This window comes from Girardinichthys multiradiatus, chromosome 1 (assembly GCF_021462225.1).
Source record: "Girardinichthys multiradiatus isolate DD_20200921_A chromosome 1, DD_fGirMul_XY1, whole genome shotgun sequence".
Classification (NCBI taxonomy): domain Eukaryota; kingdom Metazoa; phylum Chordata; class Actinopteri; order Cyprinodontiformes; family Goodeidae; genus Girardinichthys; species Girardinichthys multiradiatus.
The window spans coordinates 27,469,969-27,483,708 of NC_061794.1; the positions used below are offsets into that span (position 1 = coordinate 27,469,969).

Genomic DNA, 13,740 nt, shown 5'->3' on the forward strand with positions numbered 1-13,740 from the left:
TTAGGTATTGGAAAGGGCATAATTTAAACCATAACAATAACCCTCCATGCGCTCCTGCTAAGATTCTTGACAGATGAGTTAAGAGTAATCAGAAGAGTTGTTCGAAAGCCAATAAGCACTCACAGAGAACTTTGGAAAGGCCCAGACTTAGCAGGTACAGTTGTTTCAAAGAAAACAAGCAATTGACTAAACCACCATTACCTCTATGCGCACTCTTTGTGCAAGACTCCACTGTTGAAGAAAGATACTGTACAGGTCCTTCTAAAAATATTAGCATATTGTGATAAAGTTAATTATTTTCCATAATGTCATGATGAAAATTTAACATTCATATATTTTAGATTCATTGCACACTAACTGAAATATTTCAGGTCTTTTATTGTCTTAATACGGATGATTTTGGCATACAGCTCATGAAAACCCAAAATTCCTATCTCACAAAATTAGCATATCATTAAAAGGGTCTCTAAACGAGCTATGAACCTAATCATCTGAATCAACGAGTTAACTCTAAACACCTGCAAAAGATTCCTGAGGCCTTTAAAACTCCCAGCCTGGTTCATCACTCCAAACCCCAATCCTGGGTAAGACTGCCGACCTGACTGCTGTCCATAAGGCCACTATTGACACCCTCAAGCAAGAGGGTAAGACACAGAAAGAAATTTCTGAACGAATAGGATGTTCCCAGAGTGCTGTATCAAGGCACCTCAGTGGGAAGTCTGTGGGAAGGAAAAAGTGTGGCAGAAAACGCTGCACAACGAGAAGAGGTGACCGGACCCTGAGGAAGATTGTGGAGAAGGGCCGATTCCAGACCTTGGGGGACCTGCGGAAGCAGTGGACTGAGTCTGGAGTAGAAACATCCAGAGCCACCGTGCACAGGCGTGTGCAGGAAATGGGCTACAGGTGCCGCATTCCCCAGGTCAAGCCACTTTTGAACCAGAAACAGCAGCAGAAGCGCCTGACCTGGGCTACAGAGAAGCAGCACTGGACTGTTGCTCAGTGGTCCAAAGTACTTTTTTCGGATGAAAGCAAATTCTGCATGTCATTCGGAAATCAAGGTGCCAGAGTCTGGAGGAAGACTGGGGAGAAGGAAATGCCAAAATGCCAGAAGTCCAGTGTCAAGTACCCACAGTCAGTGATGGTCTGGGGTGCCGTGTCAGCTGCTGGTGTTGGTCCACTGTGTTTTATCAAGGGCAGGGTCAATGCAGCTAGCTATCAGGAGATTTTGGAGCACTTCATGCTTCCATCTGCTGAAAAGCTTTATGGAGATGAAGATTTCATTTTTCAGCACGACCTGGCACCTGCTCACAGTGCCAAAACCACTGGTAAATGGTTTACTGACAAATGGTATCACTGTGCTAAATTGGCCTGCCAACTCTCCTGACCTGAACCCCATAGAGAATCTGTGGGATATTGTGAAGAGAACGTTGAGAGACTCAAGACCCAACACTCTGGATGAGCTAAAGGCCGCTATCGAAGCATCCTGGGCCTCCATAAGACCTCAGTGCCACAGGCTGATTGCCTCCATGCCACGCCGCATTGAAGCAGTCATTTCTGCAAAAGGATTCCCGACCAAGTATTGAGTGCATAACTACATGATTATTTGAAGGTTGACGTTTTTTGTATTAAAAACACTTTTCTTTTATTGGTCGGATGAAATATGCTAATTTTGTGAGATAGGAATTTTGGGTTTTCACGAGCTGTATGCCACAATCATCCATATTAAAACAATAAAAGACCTGAAATATTTCAGTTAGTGTGCAATGAATCTAAAATATATGAATGTTAAATTTTCATCATGACATTATAGAAAATAATGAACTTTATCACAATATGCTAATTTTTTGAGAAGGACCTGTATGTTTAAGCATACTTGGACTTCATTAGTCAGTTAGTGTTTGGAGATGAAATGGGATTGTATCCTACTTGAAAAACGTTAGTTTTTTTTTAGCATATCATCCTGGCAAAACAAAGGATGATTGCATAAATTTATTTTAATCAAAATTATGATCCCAACCCACAGTCAAGGGAAAAAACAAATAAAGCTGCTCGAGTTGTCCAGCCAATCATCCGATTTAAATCCAAATAATAATCTATGAAAAGAACTGAAGATTAGAAAGTATAAAACATATCTAAATGAAGTCTAAATGAAGTATTGTTTTAGTCAAGATTGTCATGCACACAAAAAAGGAACGAGACAGCAGCCTGCTCCAAATCATGACCCTATGATTACAAATAATATGCTTTTTCAACTGAGCTATTTGTCAGGATACCTGCTTTGGTGCATAGAATAACTTTAGGACATTTCAACGTGTATTATTCAGGTTTGTATTGTTGTTGCGTTAACATAAATTTTTTTTGATGCTGTGCTCCTCATCTGCCTCTCCGTCATTCTGTCAGCGCTGCATCCTTTCCATCTCCCAAACAACTTGGTCACAATCGAGCTGTATGACGTAGTTCTGCTTAGAAATTATGATTCTGTCTAGCTGCCATTTTTTTCTACGGAACAAACTAAACTTGTTCTTTTAATAAAATGCAGGAAACATCTTACTGTCAGTCCACATTCTGTGCAGTTCCATTGTTTAATGGCACTGAATTAAAATGTGTGAATGCAGTGTAAATATGTAAATATCTGATATTTATTACTATTCTCTTAAAATTTAACCCACATATAAGAATTACAGAGCAATTTTTGCAAAATTATATTATTGCAATATCACAGCTGGAAAAAATGGTTTAGATTTTAATACGAAGTCAAATTGGGCTGTTTCAGTTTATGCTTTCTGGCACTTTTGCGTTGCTTACTGACTTTTTGTGAACCTTGAATTTATCCTTTTAATAGTACGCTTGGCCCACTTTTAGACCAGGCAGTTTTGCATAAGCTAAACCTTGATGAAATAAAGAGGTTAAAACCACGGCTATGAAAAGATATCATTAAAATCATTAACTCATGCCTAAATGAGGTCTACTACTATAGTTTTAAGGTTGGAATTGGGTCTATTGCTCCCTATATTGTTTTCTCTGCTGTATGTGTTTGTGGCTCAGAATTTTGTATCAGTGTAAGGATTTGTACCAATACACAGAAGTACATGAGTAGACTGAAACAGATAAATTTGTAAGAACACTTTTAAGTGCACGTGAGACCCTTCAGCCTCTAACAAATTTTGGGGTTTTCCAGGGTCAGTCACCCAAACATTCTTCAGCTGATAGATACCTTTGAAACCCGAAAAGAATACTTCATTATCCAGGAACTGTGAGTATTTCTTTCATTTTACTTTGCTTCCCACGCACTCCATATTGTGTGTTTTAATTGCTTCTCAACTGATAAGTTGAGAGGTAGGAGTTAAATTTTTTTTATTATTATTACTGAATGCTCCGACTCCCCTGTGCAACAGAGGTGTTAGATTTGATTGTTTTCTGTAACACTCAACATTGCTCCCTGACCCTGAAGCATTTGTTTGAAAAAAGAGAGTCTGTATCGGGAGCTCGGAATCGATAAATTGGAGACACAACCAAATACGCATCAATTGTGACTTGTATAATTCAGCATTTGTAACTTGGTTTAAGAGTAATAACACGGATGGACAAAGTCTTTTGTCACTAATAAAACAGAGAGAAGAAAACCACTTTAAATGATTGCATTTGTCTCCGTGTTCATTAAGCTATTTAGGGGCTCACTTTTCAGTCTGGGCTATAGTTGTTCTGCTGAGAGCAATAGGTGATAATCATTCCCATCGTTTATAAGAAAGTCCTTTAGAGTAATAACCAGGAGCCTTGCTTTAATTGCTCAGCAGTCATAGCTTGGGGCCAGCTAAAGCAAAGCATTTCCCAGACAACCAAAAAACACATTGACAGCAATTAAAAGATTAATCTGCAGTATTAAAAAACAGCAGGTATATTGACCAAATATATTTCTCAAAGTGGAAAGTGACATGTGTTTTGTGTGTAACTCTTTGTAGAGCCACAGGGGGAGATGTGTTTGACTGGATTCTGGACCAAGGGAATTACACAGAGAGAGATGCTTCCAATGTTATCAGACAGGTCCTAGAGGCTGTGGCGTACCTACACTCCCTCAACATTGTTCATAGGAACCTCAAGGTACAGTCGCTTGGTCTCAAAGCACTATTTTGTTTTGGTCTGTCTCATAAAATCTAAATAACAAACAATGAAGTTTGTTGTTGCAATATAAAAAGAAAAATGAAATGAGAACTTCAAAAGGTATCAATACTTCTGCATAGTCCCATACATAGACTAGCTGACTGGCCTGTAGAAGTAAGAACAAAACAACTTTATAGTGCAAGTTGAACAGAATGTATTTATTCGGCAGATTCTCTGCCGAGACACATAAATGCATTTCCCTGTCATCAAAATATAAATTTTTACTGTGAGATTAAACATTTTCTTTATGGCTCAAATGAATGTCTGGTGAAACTCACACTTGCATACAGATCTATGTCTGTAATTCTTATTTTAAATCTATTAAGAAGAAATAACTGAGTTATCTATCTTCAGACTCCACCTACTGGTAGAAAGTGGACATTTCTTTAATCCAGTAGGGTTGAACTCCTACAGTTTGTCATCAAACTGAATCAGAGTAACATATTCAATTTAAAATAGGTCATGTTACAGCTTCTTTTTGGCTTGATATATTTATTAAATCATGCTTGACCTAAAAAAATCAGAAGTCATTTCATCTCCCCTCTCTTTTAAGATTGCAATGCAAATAGAATGCAAATATGCTGAGCATGATTACTGTCTTTGCATCCTCACTGGAAAACAAAAACAGACGAATCGTATAAACATGTAAATGCCTGTTTAGCAGTTCTCAGTTCAGCTTAGCTATTTGACTTGATCAGGGGTCTGCAACTTGTGGGTCCAGAGCCACTTGCTTTGTAGCCATAACCTACCACAAACATTTTGTATAACCGTGCTCAAGTGTTTGACATCAGTGTGCAAAACATGTGGATCATTATTCCATTCAAAATGTCTTTAACTGCGTCATTCCTAGAGAGTTTATGAATGTAACATCTCTTGAACAATAGCCCAGAGCCCCATTTAGAAGTTTGAGAAATTTTATTTATTTTTTTTGCTTTTGCTCATTGGTTGAGAAAGACACAAATTTCGAGTGGCCAAATAGATTTTTTCAAAGATTTAGGAAATGTAAGATATCAGGCAATTTAACATTTTAGATATGTTACCATTACTGTTTAACTGATTCTTCCCTGATCTCTTAATTTATTTACAGCTAGAAAATTTGATGTACTACACAGAAAACAACCACAAGAAAGTAGTTCTACGAGATTTTTACCTCTCCAGATTCGAAAATGGACCAATTACAGAGCCATGCGGAACACCTGAATACCTCGGTAAGTTACACTGGTTTTTATGTGTTTGGTTTTCATCCCTGTTTTTCCTCATTGCTTATCTTTTCATAAGTTTTTTTCCATCTGTTTTACCTTTTTTTAGATAAAGTACCATAACATACAAGAAGATTGAGGCTGTCATTTACCTTCTTGAATTCTCTGAACTTCTGGTGCTTTTGAAAGAAAATAATTTAGAAAGGATTATAAAGGATAAATACTTACTCTGAAACATAAAACCCAGAAAAACATAAATGAGATTGAAAGAGTCCAACCCTTGCCCTCCTCCTCCTCCCATTTAGCATCTCTTTTTATCTCCTTTTTGATTCGGTGTGCCATCTCACTCCTTTCAATCTTGCTGATGTTTATGTGAGGGCAACCTGAAAGTGCTAAGCTGTGCTTTGGTCTTCTCTGTAGTTAAGGGCCATGGCAGTTATTCATATTGAAAAGTCAAGTAATGAAATCAGTAAATAAGAAAAGAGAATTGAGGTGCTGGTGGGAAGAAAGATGTGAAAAAGTGAGTAATGGGAGCCAGGCTTTGGAGAAAATTTGTGCATCTGGAGAATCTGATGAGGTGGAGGAGTATAAATTAGAACCCATGAATCTATTTGCCTCTCGCACAAACTCTGCATCTGCTCCTCTTTGCTTTCAGCTCCTGAAGTGGTTGCTCGTCATCGATATGGTCGTCCTGTGGACTGCTGGGCTGTGGGGGTGATAATGTACATTCTGTGAGTCTCTATTAATAAAAAAATGTGAAATTGTGCTCACCAAAATCCATATTAACAAAAACTGTCAATTATCATTCAGATGAAACCAGATGTTTGTATGCATTGTACAAAAAGACACACATTTTTTCTCTTTCTGTCTGACACTAATTCAGAAATGGACATACACAATGATTACCATGCCTATAAGAATTTGGAAAAGCCCAGATGATGTTAACAAGACTTCTTTAAACGTCTGACAGATTAATTCACAGCATTTGAGTTAATTAGAGGGGCAAGTATGAATGTATTTGCAGGCAACACCTTTAACACAACAATGCTTCCTTGTGTGTTATCATGGAAACATCTAAAGAAATTCATTATCATGAAGAGAATTGTGGCCCTCTACAAATTTGGTTCATTACAATTACAAATGCCTTAGGGTGCCATTTCCTTTAGTTTGAACCATGAAGCAAGTTATTAATGGGAACGTCGATCCATTGCACTGTTCAGGACAGAGACAGGCTCTGTGTCTGAGAAATGTGTGCATCAAACCCAGAAAAAAGCAAAAATAGATGGTGGCAGAAGCTGTTAAAAAAGGGTTATTATCCACAATAAAAAAAAAAAAAAAATCTGTATTCATATGGGATGAAAGGCCACTAAAAAGGAAAGTCATTATTCAAAAGACCACATAACAAGAGCAAGATTACAGTTTGCAAATACACTCGGGGACAAAAAAGGTCATTTTTAGGCACAAATGAAACAACAAAGTAAATGTGTTGGGGTGGCCCTTACAAAGACCTCATAGAAAATTTGTGGGTAGTGCTAAAAAGGTGTTTGAACAAGTCGTCCTACAAAGTTAACTCTGATACACCAGGTCACTCAGGAGAAATGGGCCAAAAATCCAGCAAACCATTATAAAAAGGTTGTTACCCTTAAGGATAACAATAACCTTTGACCCAAGTAATGCAGTTAAAAAGGTATGTTTACCCAGGAAACATATGTAAACGCCTAGATTGGAAGAAAGTTATGAAAAAAATATCAGATTTATTATCTTGGTCATGTTCTGGCATTTGGCAAATAGGAATTATTTTGGTAATCCTAACTGACGTTGAACAGGGAAAGTTACATTTGATTTCTTGCTAGAAAAGAAGAAAATGGCATTTTTATAAAGATTTGTTCAAACATCTGGTTTCAGCTGTATTTAAACATTTACAAACAGCAATTTTAAGCAATGTTTGTTCTATTTTTAATGCAACTACCCACTTTTCCGGCAGCTTATCAGGCAATCCTCCTTTTTATGATGAGACTGAGGAAGAAAACACAGATCTACATAACCGCATCATTTTCTGTCGCATCGTTGCTGGGGACTTTGAGTTTGATACTCCTTACTGGGATGACATTTCACCTGCAGGTGTTTTCCTCAAATACACGATGACACTACACACCCACTGCCTAAGCACTCACTAGATAGTACTGTGTAACTATAGTCATACTTCTTGAACATTTTTAAATTGTTTCAGACTACAACAACACATGTGAATGTATTTTATTTGGATTTTGTTGTTATAGACCAAAATAAAGAGAAGCATAATTATGAAGTGGAGAGAAAGTTATACATAGTTTTCCAGCTTTTTCGCAAAATACAATCTGAGAAGTATAAGTCAGTCCCCTTTACTCTGAGACCCTAAAATAAAATCAAGTGCAACCAATTGCGTTCAGAATGTACCTAATTGGCATGTAATTTAATCTCTGCATACACACAGCTCTCCTGTAAAAGTCTCAGAGGTTCATTAGAAAACATTAGGGAATAAACGGCATGATGAAGAAACATACCAGACAGATCACAGATAAATTTGCAGAAAACATCACAAGTTTTTGAGGATCTCACTTAGTACTGTTCAACACATAGTCTGAAAATGTAAAGAGTATGGCACAACTGCAATCCTACCAAGATATGGCCATCCTCCTAATCAAACAAAACAGGCAAGGAAAACAACCATGGGAGAGGCAGTTAAAAGGCCCATGGTAACTCTGGAGGAGCTACAGAGAAGCCACTCATAGTTTGTGGGAACATAGCTAGAGCTAAACACAGGGCAAACCTTGGAACGAATCTTGTTAGAGGGTGCAAAAGACTGGAGTGGATATTATACTTCCAGCAGGACAATGACCTGCAAGACATAACCAGGAGTACAATGGGATAGTTTAGAACAAAGCATATATATGTTAGAATGGTTTGGTCAAAGTCCAAAATTAAATCTACTAAAGTTTCATTCCACTTTGTAATTATGCACAATGTTGTCTTGATCTATCACAATAAGTCCCAATAAAATTACTTAAAGTTTATGAGTTACAAACGCCTTTGTAAGGTACTGTCTGCATTTAGGTTGTTATAACTATCAACTTTTCAAATATCTTTTTGTTGCTTTTCCTACTGCAGCTAAAGGGCTTGTGTGTAGACTTATGGAAGTGGACCAGATGCTGAGAATCACAGCAGAGGATGCGCTCCGGCATGAATGGTAAGTGTAGATGGTTAAAGAACTGAGATTTTTCCTTTCACACATCTATGGTGCATTCATTTACTGTTGTCCTGCATGTGTTATGTGTCAGGATTGCAGGGAATGGTGCATCAGAGAAGAACTTGAAAGACGGTGTATGCGCCCAGTTTGAGAAGAACTTTGCAAAGGCCAAATGGCGGGTATGAGCACTCTCTACTGTACTGCTAGTGGCATGAACAATGTAGGTAATATAACAGAATGACCAGCTGAGTAAATGGAAGAACAGGCTGAATCCTGTGGCCTAAAATCATTTGAGCTCACTACGCAACACTGCAGAGATGTATTTTACATTTGTAAAAACCAAGGTGAAATTCATAAGGAAGTATGAGATGGAATAACTGAAGACAAAGAAGGGAGAAGATGGCAGTGCTGACCTAACAGCATGAGTAACAGGTATAAATTTCTTCTTTCTTTCCCCATGTGGTCCCAGGAGTTAAAGGTACTGTTTTCCATTATGAATGAGAGTAGAAGGACAGAGTGTGAGGAGAAACTCATATTAAGCAATTCAATAAAACATAATTTGAAAGTGCAATATCTCTTTAATTAATGGTAGTGTTGACTTGTAAAGCTCTATATTACAGTCAACATTTGTAATATCTTTTTAAGTTAGAACATGCCTTGATCCTGTTTAGGATATTGAAGTTCTTCTCTAGTTCTGGTCCTTCCTACTGTCGCTCTGCCTGTCCCAAAAGAGATCCATCCACTTTGTTCCACTTTTCTTCACTGGAGAAGATTCAGATGTTCAAAGTGGCTCGCTCTGCACCTTTCTTACTCCTCATCTGCACTAGTTTGTCTAAACATAGTGGATAAACAGGTACTGTTTATCAAAGGGAACAGTTTTGTTCCTTATTGTATTATTTGAATTGATGTAGATAAGGAGTTGGAGAAATGGAAAGGAAATAAAGGATGTTGGCCACTGTTGACTGTTGAACTACAGTGATTTGAACTGTAAGGCCCTCTGGCGTTCCTCTTACACAAATCCTGGCTCATTGCCCCATACTGTTGGTACGTCCAAAACATACACCAGTCATGCATAACATTACGACCACTAACAGGTGACGCGAATAACACTGATTATATCATCCTACCTGGGAGTGGGTGGGATACATTAGACAGAAGGTGAACATTTTATCGTTTAAAGATCTGTTAAAACCAGATCCATAACCAGAACAATTGGTAATCACACTATTTGAATGAGTTTGACAGTGCCCTAATTATGATATCTGGGCACTACGTCAGCTCTTTTGGAGTGTTCCCAGCCTAGAGTGGTTTTTATTTATCAAAAGTGGTGAAAGGTAAGAAAAGTGATGAACCAGCGACAGGGTCATGGGCAGCATAACTCATTTATACACACAAGAATCAAAGACTGACTCGTGAAATCCAAATGACAACTGGATCACACAAAGCTTCAATTGCTAAAGTGGTCAATGCTAGTTCTGATGGAAACCTATCAGAATACATAGCAGTTTGTTGCATTTGGCGCTCCATAGCTGCAGACCAATGAGAGTGAAAATGTTATCTCCTGATGGCTATTGCCTCTTATAGCAAGATGATGTGCCCAGCCAGAAGGGAAAAAAATATTCAGGAAATGGTTAGAGGAGCACAACAATGAGTTTGAAGTGTTAACTTGGCTTCCAAATTCTCCAGATCTCAATCCAATGCAGGATTTGTAGACTGTTCTAGACAAACAAGGAAGATCCATGGAGGCCCTACCTTTGAGCTTTAAAGATCTGCTAACATCTTGGTGTCAGATACCACTGAATGTCTTCAAGGACCTGAGGAGTCTATGTCTCAACGTAGTATGGCTCTAAATGGGAAAGTCAAACTATTAGGCAGGTGGTCATAATGTAATGCCTGATTGGTGTACATACAGATGCTGTTTAGGTAAGTCACATTTGATTAGGCGGCTGTTCTGTGAATTCGAGGGAATTCTGCTCCCTGGTTTACAAACAACTGATAAGCTCACACATTATCCCGGACTCCTTTAGTGTTTGTAGGTCAAAAGATATCAGACGAGTAAACATTTCAATTAAAAAGGGAGGTTTACACAAATATCTTTCACTCTCGGCAAGCAGTCGAGGAGTTTCTTGGGAAGTGTGAGTTGTGAGACTGATTTAAACCAGGTTATAATGTGTCAAAGCTTCTTGGAGGTAAAAGAACTTGCACTAATATTTCTTCACTCCACAGAAATGGCATTTTACTGTTTGGGATGATGACGCTACATCATTCTGTTTGAACGGCCATTTTGTTAAGCGCTTGTCTCTGACGAGTTTTGTGAATCTCTTCAACCTGTTTTTTTTTTATCTCTCATTTGCAGAAAGCAATTCGTGTGACAACCTTCATGCAACGGTTGAAGAACTCTGAAGCACTGAATGACAGTTCAGCTGAGGTTCAGGGTGAGGAACAGGTAGGAGATGGTGAAGGGGGTGTTTCCCAGGGGACAAGTGATGAGGGAGATAAAGGGATGACAGATGAAGGGATCACATCAAGCAGTGTTTCTTTAGAGGTTACTGTTGAAACTACACAAGCCGGAATGGAAAGAGATGAGGGTACCATTAAAGTAGGAGAAAAAACAGAGGAAGCAAACACCCTTGAAGGTCCATCTGTTAGAACATCCACATCAGATGGGCAAGAACATCTTGGCCAATCAAGTTCAGGCCCTAAACTTGCACAGGAGGAGCTTAATAAGCCTGGGGTGACAAGTGAAGCTGTAGATGAATCATGGAAAATTGCTGCCAATTTGGGTCAAGCTAAAGTTGTTCCAGAAGTTAAACAGACTCCAGCGGTGATTCCCGAGCTGTCAAGGCTGTTAAAAAGTTCGCCGGGTCCAAATCTTGGCAAACAGCACTCATCTGGTTCCCCTGAGCTAACTGGCAAACGTAAAATGGCTGCAACACATCATGGCACCTCAGTTGCTCCTACTGCATCACCCTCACCAGAGAAGAAACCAGCCACCCAAAGCACACAGAAGGATGAGACAGACGGAAGCTGGTGTCAGACACAAGTGCCTGAAGCAGTTGTAGAAAGGTCAGTGGTAGCACCAGTTACTTCAGCAATGGGGATGGTAAGTGAAGTTGATATAGGACAAGGCGTTAGGTTGCGAGGTGATACCAGTCCTGTAGGAAGTAGGGATAGGAATACCAGAAGAACAGACAGACACAGTGCCGAGTTCAGTATAGGCAGGACCCCTGTTGCAACAGCACAAGGCTATGTAGCTGGCAGCTCTGCTAGTTTGGGCCGTCATGCCACACCATATAATCCAGAGACCATGTCTGTGGGGATGGGGATGGCTGGGAGTTTTGGGAGTCCATACAGTTCCCTCTATACAAGCAGAGGAGGGATGTATGGGATTGGTCTACACCATGGAGGAGGCGGAAGCAGCACCACTACTGATTGGCAAATGGACAGCGTAATTGAGCAGATAGAAAAGCAAATGGTTGCTGTGCTTGAGAAGATAGAGGGAGACATGCCCTCGTTGCTTGAGCAAATCAGTGACTGTCCTAGTGAGGCAGCACGGGCCAGAAGCACACATGCCTCACCTGCCACTTCTCGCTCACGTCCAACTCAACACTCCTCAACTTCAACCTCAACAACTCTTCCGCCACTTCCCACCTCTCCGAGACCAGCATTACCGACACTCCCCCACCTCGGCATCCCTCCTCCTTCATATCCTCCACCTTCTCCGCCCACGCAAACCTCACCCCAGGCTTTCAGGGATCAGGAAGACAAGGAAGGACAAAGAGGCGCAGCTCAATCCAGCCAGTCGCCCAGGGCTGGCATGAGTAGAGGACTATGAGGCGACGGTGAATAAATCGATTCACAATTGCAGAAGATTTGGAATTTTGGATTGATTATTTGATGAGGGTTTCAAGACTGCAAAAAGAATCACAAACTTGACTTTGAAATGTTACCATATATTGCAGTTTGGTATAGTTTGTATGAAATGGCTCTTAGAGGGAAATGCAACTACATGGTACAAATGGAGTTCAATATCCAAGATTTACAAAGCTTGTTTAATTCTAAAATCTTATCTGTGTGTCTAAATATCTAGCACACAAACAGTCCATTACATATCCACATATCCAAGCACTCTGCCAAGTTTAATCATCAGACTACAAAGGTATGAAAAGTACAATAAACAACCAAAAGCAAGTGATACCAACGAAAAAGGTACATTAGTATTGTTCTATACATTGTAAATAAAGAGAGAAAAATAGATTCCTGATAATTACTTTGTTCCCAGAATGTAAACCACTTCATATCCTAGCTGGCATAGCTTTTTTTCAAAACATTTATTCTTTTTTTCCCCCTGTATTTATGTAGCTCTTCATTATTTGGTGATGCTTAGTCATATGGTGACACAGAGGTATGAAAGACTGATATGATCACGCAATTTATTTTTTTGTGCAAAATAGATAAACTTGAACTGTGACCCAAAGTCTTGTGAGTTTCTAACCAACTGTGGGAAAACTAAAGGATACTATCCAGATGCAACACACTGTATAAAGGCTTTGCAATCAAACAAAAAAAATATTTCTGTTGTCAAAGTTTTCCAAAAATCTTGTCCATCAACATTGTTCCAGTGTTTTTTCTTGTTTGGTCAATATGCATACATTGTTATTGTCACTTAGACTTGCTTTTTTTTCACCTCTGTGCCATATTAAATGTCCTGCTATATTTCATTATGCTTTTGGCTGTATGTGCTATTTCAGGTCCTGTGGTATTTTTCCCACTCTTAGTACCATTATTCATAACCCATGTATACTGTAAAATGGGATCTGTTTGAAAGTCTTTGAATAAATTTAATAAAAATCAGATGTTAAGTTGCGTAATTATTGCTTGTAATGTATGATTGCACGTTTTCAAATCAGTTTGTAAACCAACTGTTCCCAAGGGACAGTGTTTCTCTTGTCAATTCTATGTACACATACACACTACAAGTCCCGTGTAGCATTGCGTATGATTTGGAATGGTCCATACTAGTGAATGCATAGGGGTGTCAAATAGTATTGGCCACTAATTGTGTAAATAATAAAACTCGCGGCAGTGTATGATAAATACAGGACGCATTTTTAATTGTTGATTGACAAACTCAAAGATTGCTAAAATAAATTCTGG

At 39.0% G+C, this 13,740-nt stretch overlaps 1 protein-coding gene across 5 annotated transcripts in view; it reads left to right on the forward strand.

Moving 5' to 3' along the window:
• Positions 1 to 13,437, forward strand: part of camkvl (CaM kinase-like vesicle-associated, like) — an 86,465-nt gene extending 73,028 nt beyond the window's left edge. For 4 of the 5 annotated variants that reach the window (XM_047360685.1, XM_047360702.1, XM_047360669.1 and 1 more), the window contains exons 4-12: positions 3,179 to 3,253; positions 3,960 to 4,098; positions 5,246 to 5,366; positions 6,013 to 6,088; positions 7,342 to 7,478; positions 8,505 to 8,583; positions 8,675 to 8,762; positions 9,053 to 9,061; positions 10,940 to 13,437. In XM_047360685.1, the coding sequence (XP_047216641.1) occupies positions 3,179 to 3,253; positions 3,960 to 4,098; positions 5,246 to 5,366; positions 6,013 to 6,088; positions 7,342 to 7,478; positions 8,505 to 8,583; positions 8,675 to 8,762; positions 9,053 to 9,061; positions 10,940 to 12,418 (2,203 nt within the window). In that variant the 3' untranslated portion in view covers positions 12,419 to 13,437. The remainder of the gene's footprint in view (positions 1 to 3,178; positions 3,254 to 3,959; positions 4,099 to 5,245; positions 5,367 to 6,012; positions 6,089 to 7,341; positions 7,479 to 8,504; positions 8,584 to 8,674; positions 8,763 to 9,052; positions 9,062 to 10,939) is intronic. The other variant, XM_047360679.1, reaches the window with a different exon arrangement.
• The last annotated feature ends 303 nt before the right edge of the window (positions 13,438 to 13,740 follow it).